The sequence below is a fragment of the Embiotoca jacksoni genome, unplaced genomic scaffold (assembly GCF_022577435.1).
Source record: "Embiotoca jacksoni isolate LCO1_2020_lvr unplaced genomic scaffold, fEmbJac1.0.p SCAF_1, whole genome shotgun sequence".
NCBI lineage: Eukaryota > Metazoa > Chordata > Actinopteri > Embiotocidae > Embiotoca > Embiotoca jacksoni.
In genome coordinates, this window is record NW_027185229.1 from 5,462,966 (window position 1) to 5,476,600 (window position 13,635).

At 39.5% G+C, this 13,635-nt stretch overlaps 1 protein-coding gene across 3 annotated transcripts in view; it reads left to right on the top strand.

Moving 5' to 3' along the window:
• Nucleotides 1–13,635, top strand: part of chchd6b (coiled-coil-helix-coiled-coil-helix domain containing 6b) — a 54,064-nt gene that overhangs the window by 1,345 nt on the left and 39,084 nt on the right. For all 3 annotated transcript variants that reach the window (XM_069158105.1, XM_069158097.1, XM_069158113.1), the window contains exons 3-4: nucleotides 287–341; nucleotides 2,025–2,181. In XM_069158105.1, the coding sequence (XP_069014206.1) occupies nucleotides 287–341; nucleotides 2,025–2,181 (212 nt within the window). The remainder of the gene's footprint in view (nucleotides 1–286; nucleotides 342–2,024; nucleotides 2,182–13,635) is intronic.

The window sequence follows — 13,635 nt, forward strand, 5'->3', positions numbered from 1 at the left end:
AGAGAGTCTGTGGTTGGAACTGCCTTACCGTGTTGCTCAAATGTATGTATGTATGTTATTGGATTATATTTATGTTTATGTATGTAACAAAAATGACTTTTAACTCTTATATAATAATTGATTCAGCTTTAGAGACAGTTGTTTAAATTGGGGCCCTATTTTAGTCAATCTACTTAGACACTGTAGTTTGCCCACAGGGAACCCAATGCGTCAGATCTTGGCACTCTGACAACTGATCCATATTTTAATTACTAGTATTACTGATATTTATCCCATTGATTTTCAGGTCCAAAACCAACAGGACCCTCCGCTACAGAAATACATGAAGAAATGCGCAAAAAGTAGGTACTCATAATGTCAGACTGTAATATGTTTATAATCTACTTAAAATGTTCTCATCTTGGCTGCCCATGCTGTAAATTGACCATGCTGCTGTCCTCTGTACACAAGACATCTGTTGCATGTCTGCAGAGGGATTTCTGCTCTGCTGCTCTTCCTCAGACTTTTTTTTTTAGGGTCAGTTTTTCCCCTTCCAGTTGAAAGGTCTAAGTACAGAGGACGTTACATAATTTGTACAGATTGTAAAGTCTTTTTAAGTGAATTTCCCTTTGTCAATACAATTTTATCAACCTAACTTGACTTGTATCCCTGCCATATTTAGTGAGGGATAAACTGTAACGTTACATTTCACCATCGTTGCATTTTTTATGAAAGTGCATTGGTCTTTGATATTTCCCTGAATGTGAAGATGTGAATAAATTATAACAACATAAGCTAGGTTCAAAAGAAATGGATCTTATATAATTTATATTCCTATAGATTTAGACTGAGCGTTGTGTGTTGACACAGTCAGCTAACAGCTAGTTGAGGTGTCAGATATATACTGTAGAATAGCAAACACTTAATGCTAATGTGCGATGTTGGTGGTGAACGTATACATGCAGAGTGACCTGTCAACACTGTGTGCTGATTTACTCCGTCTGTATAACAGGCATGCTGCTCTGCTGTTGTTATGCTTGTATCCTATCCTGTGCCTCTATAGGTTTACATGCTGACAAGTCCAACAGCTTTCACAAACTCTCACTGTAATGCTGTTTCCTGTTGTTAGAGATACTATTTATTATTATATTTTGGTCAATGTAATAAGTGCCAAGTGTCTGTACTGCATTCAGTTTTTTTGTGATATGCATCTATGTTGTTATGTCGTTTATAATTTACAGAAGCTGGCTTATGATGCCCCTAAGATGCCCCTGGTTAAAATTCTTTGGCCAAATTTATGAGCTGTGTCAGTTACTGTAGCTGTACTGAAGTATACCAGGCAACCCAATACTGTTTCCCTTAAATAAGCATTTCTTTGTAAAGTAGATAAACATTACATTTCTATAAGACTACGTAGAAATGTAGTTTGTTGTAATTTCTTCAACCATTGTTCAAGTTGTTATTGAATAGGGCTGCACTCTATCATAGTCTGCATTTTACCTTGGTTTGTGCTCCTGTGTATTTGTTGTCTCAACTCTACTACTTCTTTCAAGATAAACCCTAACCTGTTGATTTTTAGGATAATATTTGACTCCATAGAACTTTTCAAGACTGAGCGGCCTAAAATCACCATCCATTTTTATTTAAATTTTAGTTTTTTGGCAGAAAACAACAGCAGTGCAGTGAAAATTATTACCAGCTAAGGGTCTGACTCTGTTTAAGAACCATTTTCCAACAGGTTTCCTGCTGTCCCGAGGACAGGGAGTGATAAAATATATACTAAACAAGCAGAAAAAGGTCAAAATGACAATGAAATTCGACAAAATCATTCCATTCATAATTGCCACAGCGTTCCATTTCTGTTTCTATGCAGAAGATAGTTTATATGACTTCTGGAGGCTTCATCCACAAAATAACAGTTTTAAAACAAACAATTCTTTGACCTCGGTGGATGTCTCTCTGTGCGAACAAGAACTTGCATTTTGAGCAGACCTTTTCTGGATAAATAAAGTGCTAAATCTTGTTCTTATCTTGTCCTACTTCAGCTTTGAGCGTCAACAGGCCCTGGTGCAGGAGGAGTTGAGCAGACTGGCCAAGAGGGAGAAAGAGACCCCAGCAGTCACAGGCCTGGATGAGCTGGCCCCTGCCCTCATCATGGAGAAAGGGAAGGTCCATGAGGAGCGAGAAAAGGCCAAGTTTCTGGTGAGTGATGCGCTCTGGGTTTGTACCAGGAGCACAAAATAATTTTACAACCTAAAGTGCAACTGAGTTTACAAATTAATATCCTGGCAAATTTCACAAAACCTTTCTCAGTAACATAATACATATATATATATATATATATACATATATATATATGTATATATATATATATATATATGTATATATATATATATATATATATATATATATATATATATATATATAACACTATGAATTCAAAGATTTGGTTTCAATTGAACTTCAGTAAGTACGGCGACTCATGTATTCATGTATTAGTCCTGTATTAATCATTAATCTTCAAATACACCTGTAACATTAGTGTTATCTCCTTGGGTTAAGATATTTTAAAATAATGTTACAGTTTAAAACTTTTGTCTGGGACATGAATCACCACCTTATCCAGTTAAGACACTGACTTGTTGGCATCAAGCTGGTGGGGTTCTTTACTAAAATGAAAGGGTAAAAACGGCTTTTTAAAATGTATGTAAATATCAGATATATATTTCAGCCCTTTCCATTAATCAGATTTTCACATTTACATCTATATAAATACAAAATGTAATCTAAGACTAAGAATCAGTCCTCTGAAATCAAAATATGACATACTGACACAATTTACCAAATACATTTTTGTATTATAGAACAGAAGTAGTAGATTTATTTTCCCTCACAACTCTTTTGTTGTGGTAAACAGCACCCTCTACTGCTCAGACTGGGAATGCCGCTTTTGGACTGAAGCTTCGGTGAATTAGAGCTGATCATGTGATATTTCAGTTTCTGAACAGCAGAGGGCATATCAAACACACTACTGTGAAAGCAAACGACCAAATATTTGTAAAATATTGACTGGTATATTAGAAATATGATTTTCTGCTTTCTGTTTAATTGTTGATAACACTGAAGTCTAGAAGCCCCTTGTTGATTGTTTTGCTTCCCAGTGAATGCACTGAATGTCTCAGTAATGGAGCGTCCTGTTGCCTCAGTTGGTTTTCACTTTGTTTACACTCAGTCTAACCTTCAAAAGAGGAATCTAATTGTCATAATCCCTACACTTTTCATTCAGTATATTAATATGCTCAGTCTTCACAGCTGTTACAGTACAGTTGTTATGTCTTGCTGTGGCGATGGAGTTTCTGTGATGAATAGATTATGTGATTGGGTTGAGAGCAAGATAAATTGGATTGTGGAGACTTACAATATTTATTAGAGCAGAAAAATCCCTGATGGAGCTCTTGGGGCTAATGCATGATCATTTGTTTCAACAGACTACATTAATATTGACAGTATTGAAAACAAGAAGATGAACTATGGTGTCCTCTATGGATGTTAACACTTCACAACAGAGTCACAGTGTTCACTTGAATTTAGGTAATCTGATCACCGCTGCCTGTCAGCAATAGTCTGGTTTGTAAAACATCATGTTAACAAGAAACATGTTGGTTTCTTGTATGCATTTAATTGATTGATTGATTGTTGTCTGTTTGGAGACTCTGTGACAGTTCTGCTTTGTCACTGTTTCAGTCGTGCTTGTTGACACGCTGCTGGCAAAATTCTGAATTCAAATACTTGAGCACTTTCATGGACAATAAAGAAATGTCACGAAGCATGTCTTAAGCTTGCACTACAGACTGTATGAAAAGCTGGACGTTGTTTCGTGACCTCCCCTGTAGGTTTCCTGAAGACCAGTTTTAAAGCTCCATGTTCGTGGGTGGACTGAGCCGATTGAAGCCTGATAGGTAAAACCAGCGCCTGGGCTGTTGGCAGGTAGTCAACTGTGATGGCAGCCACCTAAAGTAGACCTGCGCTTAATAATGCGTAACTTTAAGCCTTCATACAATTGAATTGTGTGAGTTATAAAATAATTCACCCCCTATGCATTTGTGAACGGGGAATTAGCTATAGAGACTAAATCTGTTTATGTTGCGGGCTGTGCATGTTTACTTCTGCTAAATAGTTGGGCATTTTAACATGAGAGTTTATAGGTTAGAGGAACTGCAGCGTTTGGGAGTTCTGCCTTGGCTTCATTTTTCAGCCCCAGATGTTACCTGTTGTGTTAGCTCCGCCTATCCTCTCTGGTCAAACAACCGCTGCTGGATGATGGAAAACGAGTCACTGACTGCACTGCTTGGGATTTTTCCTGTGAATGTCGGCACAGACACCTAGCTCATTTATTTTAACAGTGCAAATGAAATCAGTGGGCTTCAGGCTCAGTCACCATTGTGTCATTTCTTTCAGCAATATAAAACTACATTTATTCAAATGAAAATCTTTGACATTATTAGTGTACCCCTCGGTGGTATGAAGATAGTTTTGCCGGACACGAGCAATGATTTATTGCTGATCATTCATTATCACTGGTGCTTTTCAATTGTGTCGCCTTGCTAAAATGAACAATTGAGCATTTCCTCCCACCCTATCTCTCTCACTTTCTCTCTCTCTTCTCCAATTGATTTGTCCTGCAGTGTCTTTTCGGTCAGCCAGCTAGTTGTAATGAATACTGAATGAAGCCGCTGGCTTAGCTTTCACTGATATGGGCTCCAAACATTTAATAATGTTGCATCTCAATGAGAAACCGAACACTCTGCCTTCAAAGCCTTGTTTTCTACTTTTTCTATCATGACGAGTCAATACAGCCTGTCAGTGTATTTGCAGTTGTGTCTCGGTGTGTGTTGAAGTGAGGAGATATCAAAGGTTTCTTCTGTCTGTAATTGTACAGAGTATAAAATAAGTGTTGAGACAACTGTCATTGATGATGGGTGTGTTTGACAGGAAGTCTAGCTGGATACAGGTGAAAAGCTGAATTTTATCTACACATCTAAGTAAAAGGAACTGGGAGTGTTTTTCACTGCTTTCAGTTGGCGATAGAAGTGAAGTAGTGTTAAACAGGTAAAGTGTGGGAGAAATCTAGAGAGCATAAATCTTTAGGTTTTTATGCAATCCCCCATTTACTTCCTATTTCCCTCCTTTTCCTAATTCTCATCTGTTTTTCGTCTCCTTTTAACTCTCACTTGTTTCGGCTCAACTGTCTAAGACATTCATTATTCCCCAGCTTGATTTCTACCCTTCCTAAAATGTTACTCATACTTCACAAACCAAAAATAAATCACTTCTTGGATAATAAGTAAAGATATAAATAAAGTCCTCCTGCTTTTTTCAGCTTTGGAGCAGATTCAAAGAACTTGTGAATCTGATTTAAAAGCTCCTCCAGTAACAAATCTCTGCTTAGCAGGTGGGCTTCCCTCTCTTCTTTGCAGCTTCCAGTGACCTTGCATTCACCGGCACCAACACAGCCGGAGGCTTAAAGAACGAGGCCCCCCTCCCATTCCACCTTAAAACGCACCACTTTGAGAAGTTTGGGAGCTGCCTGATATCTCTGAGGAAAAGACAGACACACAGCTGTGACACCATAACAACACGCATATAGAAACCCCCCCCCCCCCCCCCCCACACACACACACATACACACACACCCTCTTCCTCTGCCTGTTTCCTCACATGCACTCCGGGCTCCCCAGCATGCAGGCTGTGTGTTAATGTTGGGGTGAGGAGGAGGTGAGGGAGGTGTGAATGCAGTACCTGTCGACGAGCTGAGCTTCTCCCCACACCGCCTCGGGCTGCCTGTCACAAACACTCACATTAGCCATTTACCCCCCGCCTCAGTGCCAACCGCCACCGCTGGGACTATTTGTGTGTTATATCTGTGTCTGAGTCTGTCATTGCATATGGATACATGTGCATTAGACCGGCTCTGTCTGTTTACATCAGAGGGATGCGTGCATATGTGTCGGGGAGATATCTACTCGCAAGGTTCATTCACAGTTCAGTCAAAACCATATTCTCTGTATATTTTTTGTTTTGTTTTGGTAACAAAACTCAATGTAGTTGTGTAGCACAGGATGGTATTAATTCTCACCATCTAGGCGATCATTATTCACAGAATATACAGTATGTGTCCTGCTTTAGCTCCCCGAGGCTTACGAATGATTGCCAAAGTGGATCCTTTCTCTCACAGAGATGTTGTTGAGGTAAGTTACTTTTTGATGTACCTCAGTTATTGGCCAAGAGTTGGCAGGTATCTCAATATGAAGAGCTCAAAGTGTTTTCTCAATCACTTTTTGCTACATTCCCCATTGAATACTGGCTGTTTTCATTGCTAACATGGCGATGTTGATGGAGAAGCAGTGTGTTTTCAGTGAATAAATGCAGTAGTGTTGCAGAAATCACTGTGGTCATGACTTATTATAGCTAATTAGGGTGGCACGGTGGTGCAGTGGTTAGCATTGTCGCCTCACAGCAAAAAGGTTCCGGGTTCGAATCCGGTCCTGGGCCTTTCTGTGCGGAGTTTGCATGTTCTCCCTGTGCTTGCGTGGGTTCTCTCCAGGTTCTCCGGCTTCCTCCCATCATCCAAAAACATGCACCTCAGGTCAGGTTACCTGGCGCCGCGCTAGTGGCAGCCTGTTGCAGTAGCTCCCCCCTGAGAGCCCCCCTGCTGTAGCAAAGAAATTTCCCCTCGGGGATTAATAAAGTGAAGAAAAAAAATAAATAATAATAATTACTGGCCATTCCAACAACTTTCCTCCACATTTGAATTAAAATGGTACAGGTATGATATAAAGATACTTTGCTTCTTTTTCTGTCTTATTTTTCCCCCTGTCACAATTATGCCCAGCTTCTCACCCCACACTACAAATGTGCTTTCAAGACATTTATACAACTTCATTCTTTCAACATGTCATCCTATCTTATTCTGAGACTATATTTAACTGTTACACCTTGTGTGAAGACATGGTAGAGATGACGAGTTCCATTCGCACGTAGTCTCGTCTCCTCTGCTTTCTTTCATTAACACCTCCTGTGTTTGTTTTTTCCCCCTGCCTGTTCTCTCCACCTCAGAGGTGTCATTTCTGCTGAAAGTAAAATGCAATTAGTATGCACAGGTATTCAGTGTTGAGCATCTCTCTCTCACACACACACACACACACACACACACACACACACACACACACACACACACTCACTCAGGCAGACAATAACTAGCATCTGCTTTGAGCTATTGAATTTCAGAAGCCTCCTAGGTAGGTGAGAAGAATAGACTTTAGTGCTTGTGTGGGGCGTGGGTGAACGTTTGTAGTGCTATATTAAAAGCTGTCTTTTATTTGCTGTCTCCAATGAAAAAACGGAGATAAACAACAACATCACTGGGAACAATTTGAAGTCAGATCTGTTTAGAAGAATTTAATAAATCCAGTTCCATCAATATATTTAAATGAAAAATGTAGAAAGGGAATGATACATACAAATGTATCAACCAATAAAATCAGTAAAGCAGGATAAAGTAACTGAGTAAAAGCTGTCTATTTCATTGTTTGTTATTCATACAGCTGACATTGTGGTGGTTGTCCAGTGTCAATAATCGTTATTGGAAATCTATTGCATACATATTTGTATTAGGAATGTCTCTGGATCAGTTCAAGTTCCCATAATTCCATTTGCCAGCAGTCTTGTCTAGTCTATCTTGAAGTTTATTAATGCTGCAAGCAATTTTCACGTCAGTTTCAGTGTGGAAAATAGGTTACTCCTCATGCATCATACTGCCTTGATGCGTGTTCTTTGTAGTCTATTCAAACCCAGGAGGGACATTTCCCTGACTTCCACAAACTTGACATTAAAGTTGCAATTTTTTTGTAACAGGAGGATCAAGTTGACACTGCCTTCATGTCTGTCATATTTTCCCAGGATCAAAACTTTACTCTACGCAAATGAGGCAAAATGCCAAAACAGCTTTGACTGAAGCTGTGCAGCTGTAGGCTGTGACACATTTAAGCAAAGAAGAATTCCACACTCTTTATTTAGTTGTGAATAAGGATATCATGTGAGGATTTTGTTGGTTAAGTCTGAGCTGAAATGTGTGATGAGAGGCAATGCACCCATTTGGTCACCCATAATGTCCTTGTTCTCACACCTCCTCCTTCCTTTAGCACCCTCACCAGATTTGCTGGGTACAGATTTTAGCAGCAAATCAGGTGGTTCTGTAATATCATGTTTTTTGTAAATGTCACTGTCAGACATGTTCTCTGAGGAATCTGAAGTTTGAGGTGTGATATCTTGTCATTTGCAGGGGCGTTTTATTCCCCTTGCTGTGTGTAGTCAGACCCACCGTGTTCCTTTTTTACCAGATCACGTTTTACCTCATGTAACCAGTGACTCTGCATTTTTCGTTTATTGGTTGATATACTTACCTGTAGTATTTGGATGAGCAAGGTGTGTCACTTATGAAGAAGCACAATGTAATCCCATTAAATGTCACCAGATGGCATTGTTGATGCACGTTTGATTATTAAACGCGTGTTCTGCACAGCAACATGTGCTCCCGGGCAACATGTTCCTCCAGCATTTATTCCTCCTCCTCTGACCTCATCTTTTCATCTGTCCTTTGCGTGTGTGAGTGTGAGTGTGAGTGATGACTCAGAGTGAGGCGTTTGACACTGTCCAAAAGAATGATGATGAAAACCAGGGTGAAAAGCCCAACAATCATTAAAGTCAGTCCTGAGATGACAAACACTCAGACCACAGCGGTTGGTGCCACACATGTTAACGGTGCTGCCCAGCTGCTGTGCAGAAACACAAGGAAATGACACTTGACAAGGGTGAAAATGTGTATGAATATGCAGCCTTTCAGTTACAAGATGTTCTCACTAACCAGCAGGCCCTCCTGCTGTCCAAGTCTAAAAGACATGGTCGGATCACTGCATAAAATTCTCTGCAAAAGATCTGTGCACTGTTGTTTCAGCACATTCCCTTTTCTTATTGATTTCTTTAAACATTGATTTTTGTTTTTCCTCCATGCTTATATAAAGTATGAACATTCCCAGAAATTATTTATTAACATACTCTTTTATTTACTCTCCTAAAATATCATCCCTCCTCCCTGAACTGAAGCCTGTGGTTACATTATTCTGTTAATTCTACTCACTTCAGTTCTTTATTTGAACCCAGATGATAATGTATATTTAAAATATTCATAAATCTATTGGTTATTAGCACATCATTGTTAAAAGATTACCGAGAAACAAAAATGGGACAGTCGTAGTACAAGAACAAGATGTTCACCCTTTGAGGGTGGACATTCGTTCAGTGACTATTCATCATCAAATATTTATTGGTTGCAAAGATAAACACAAATTTGAAAACTGTGCACACATTGAACATATGTGTTTCTTCTCCTCTTGACCTACCTTTTAGAGAGGACTGGCTATACGACAGTAGGCAGTAGCTCGGGCAGAAAGAACATGGAAGCATTAAGCCAGAGAGGAGTCAGAGAGCTCAGAGAAAAAGAGACATGGTCAGGGGAGCACTAGGAGCTGGAAAGCAGAGAGAAAAAGACTTGGACGGTGGTGCAGTAATAGATTCAGATGTCTGACTCTGACTGCCAACTGATGAGATAGCCAACCCGGCTTGTTAGCCAAAGACAGAGAGAGGTGAAAGCAGGGTGACAAAAGGTTGGGTGAGAGAGGAGGGAAATGGATCGATTAAAAAAGGAATCATTAAAAAACAAATCAAGCAATGGCAGTGAAGTGAGAGGAGATTACATGGAAGTTGGGAGGGTGGACATCAAGTCTGAGTGTGACATATTGTGCAGTTTCACATGTGCACGCTCAGATTTAAACTCTTAGAAACGGACTAAAACACAACAGCAGTTCAGACGCACACATTCACACATGGCTAAACCACTTGTTATCAGCTGGTGTAATCACAGACTTGACATCTTTTTCTGCATGTTAAAGCTGCTAAGCCCTTTGTGCACGCTCACACAGAGACGCACACACGTACCGTACTCCCTCGTCGTCTTGAGCGACGGTAATTGCTAACGAGCAGAGCGCTCACCGGATGAGGAGATTTTGATCAGTGCAGAGCAGCGAGAGAGGGGTGAGCACCTCGCACAAATCCTGTCGGTTCAAAGGATAAATGTGTCGGAGCAGAATACATCTCCCATCAGAGAGTAGCTGTGATGTAATGAGACAGCCGGACAAGACTTATTATGCAGAGGAAAAATAATATTTCCCAGATGATTGTTCTCACAGAAGGGCCTAATGAGTCATGTGTTGAACAATCAAACTACGAGTCAAAGGTTTCTGAACTTTCAATATTTTTCATCTACAAAGCAAATTTTAGTTGTTTCAGTCTGTTTTAGTTGTATCAAAAATAAAGGCGGTTGGTATGAAAACTATTTTAGGTTCATAGATTTTGATGTATTTTCATTTGCTTTTCATCTGTGTAATTAAATCTCATGTTTACCAAGTAGAATTCTATCTATTTGTAAGTATTTTTTTGCACACTAAACATGTGATTTTTCATAATGAATGGCCATTTTTTTTTGTAAATTTTACAGTTTCCCGTTATTATTGAATGTATTACTTCATCTTACATGAAGTGCTGATAGACACAACTTACTAAAGTAGTGTTCTCACAAATTATCCCTGAATTATTTTTCTGGATGTTATTTTGTTGGAAAATAAAAATGTACATTTATTTATACATAAATGTATAAATCATCACGTCACATTAAGAAAGCAATGTCACCAACCCAGAGACATTTTATAATGTCTTCATTCGACACATATATTATTAAATAATGAGATTTCATTGTATGTTAAAGAGTTAAAGATCTCAAACACAGTCCAAACTCAAAAAAACACTCAACCATCACTATTTTTCCAAAAGTGTGGTGCAAATAAGTTGAGAAGACAGAAGATTCCATTGGTGGTTGTTTCTCCTCTCATTACCACCTTCCATCTTCTCCTCCAACAGAGCCTTTTTTCGCTATCAGTCTCCGTGACAGTCTGTGGTGGCAAAGCAGGCTGATGATGGAGTGTTAATTCATTTAACCTCCCCCGGCTGTGTGACGAAAACACACATTTAATGAGCAAACAGCTAGGCTAACCAATTCAAGCCTTTGGTGCGTCGACTGTGCTGTGCGTGCTCATGTGGGGATTTTGTGGGTGCATGCAGGTGTGTACATTACCCACAGGTGTTAGTGTGAAGACTCATGCATATGCATTTGAACAGTTGTCCTGTTAATGCTTACAGAGGCTGTGTATGTAATCTGCTAACAATGATGCAGAGACCTAGAAAAGCCTCTGTTCACCAAGAACTAAAAAGTGAAAGCCAGAGATAAAAATAAAAGCCTTACAATTTCACCCGGAGGTAAAAAAAAAAAAAGAAAAAAAGATCTGAGTACAATAATATAGTGTAGGTTACTTTAAGCAGTGTAGGGGGTGACTGCCATGTTCTCCTGACTGCAAACCAATTTTTTGGAGTCAATTCTCGTGCGGATCGAGACAGAGCCTATATTTAATTCCCACTTGGCTTAGACTAAAAAAGGACAATCATATGTTGTACAGGGGTTTGTGTACGTCTGTGATTCCCAAGCTATGATATGTGGGGACCCAACTTGTTGCTGAAAGGCCGAACAATTGTACTCCATTTGGCTCATGTCTAAAAAAAAGAAAGAAGATCATTTCATTTCATTACAAACAAGAGTTATTACATAGACACGTCACAGTACACTGATATGAAAATGAATTGTTATTCATTGAAATATTTCAGAAATAAAATGAGCTTTTGCTTAGCCACTTAGCTGACATTACCAGGTGGGATGAGTGGAATTTTATGAGTGGAGGACAAACGGATCTCAGTGCTGAGGAGGAGTCTTGAGTCGGGTTGAACCACTGAGTGGCGCCTTTTTTAGCAAGAGATCATGTAAATACATTGTTTGATTACAGTAACCTTATGTTTTTGTTTAGCCTTTCTGAAGCTATTGCATTTTTAAATCAGTTTATTTTAAGAAGAAAAGTGTTGGTGTCTGTAGTGGTACTTGGGAAATTTGCTTTGCTAGCGACTACTACATGGTCTGAAAAGTTTGGGAACTTCTGGTGTCCATCATTGTTGCGGTACATGAGTGAGGGTACGGTAGCCCAGACACTGATTCAGGGAGCGTATTTATTAGAACGGATGTTTCCATGAAGAGTTGATGGAGATGATGATGATGATGTTGGTGAAAAAGGATAGTGGCAAATGACAGGTGGATGTAACACTCAGCAGCAGTGTGCAGGTTTAAAAAACAAAAACAAACATGGGTGCAAATATTTTAACATTTGGTTCTACAACTCTGGGGTGTGTTGTTCTTTATTGTTCTTTTATCTGTATATGCGTGAGAGCGCTGTGGTGCTTGTTGACGTCATGTGTTGAGAGACTGCAATCAAAATTAAACCTGTAAACAATATTGTCTTAGTTTTTGTTTATACTTTGTGATGTAGCAAATTGTGTTCAACAACAGGAACAATGGCGAAGACAAAATTCGCACTAATAAACATTATTCACATTATAAGGGGCGACTTCCTGTCAGGAGGCGAGAATGAACGCAGTTTAGCAGCTTTTTCCTGCATCCGTTTTATCATTGGAGGTAATGAATGTCCCACTGCTCTTTGCTTTTGTCGACGATGCAAGACAAATCATTTTTTTGTACATCATCAGACCTTGTCTTCTTATTTTAAAGTGATGCAGTAACATTGTAGAGATTCTTTAATGCCATTGTGTGTGTTTGTGTGAATGCACACACTTAGCTGTGCATCGTTTAGTGTGCCTTTTAGGACAAATCCAGACAAACATTCTGGAGTTTTAGCCAAGCATCCACCAAACAAAAGCACTCAGCTGTACCAATGGTATTTATTACTGGCACACATGATGAATGTGCTTACCGTACTCATACCCAATGAGATATGACAGGAAGAGAACTGTCAGTGAATTAGCTCTTATTTTCTCCTGTCTGGCTGCGTTTGTGTCTTCCTCCCTTTCCCTGCACCTCTTTCTCCCTAATTAAAAAGCCAAATCAGGAGTTTAACTGCACAAACTGTGCCTGCCAGTGACATTCTCCAGCCTAATCCTCATTTCAGCCCTCTTTCCTCATCTCTCTCTCCTCTCACGACTCTAAGTATAAAACCACACCAAAATCTTTTCTCCCCAAACACATAGATTTATTCAAATGTTTAATTTGCATAATTCAGTATTTACATAATTGATTTCCAAGGACGCATTTCTCACCATGTGAGGTGGTGTTGGAGACCAAAAGGTCTCATCCTGCCATACACACACTTTCACAAACACATATACACACACACACACACACACACACACACACACACACACACAGTCTTAGTGGAGTGTCATATTCTCTGCCTCTGTTTTTCTTTTTTTTCCTACTCCCATAGAGACATAGACACTCACACACTGTGTTGCTGGGCTTTTGGGATTTCAAATCTAAATCAAGCATGAAGCGTTGCCAAGCTGGTGCATCTGGTGACCCTCATGGCACACCAAGCAAACAGAATTTAGTTAAGCGTACTGTAGATAATCATACTTATTGAGAACCATTAA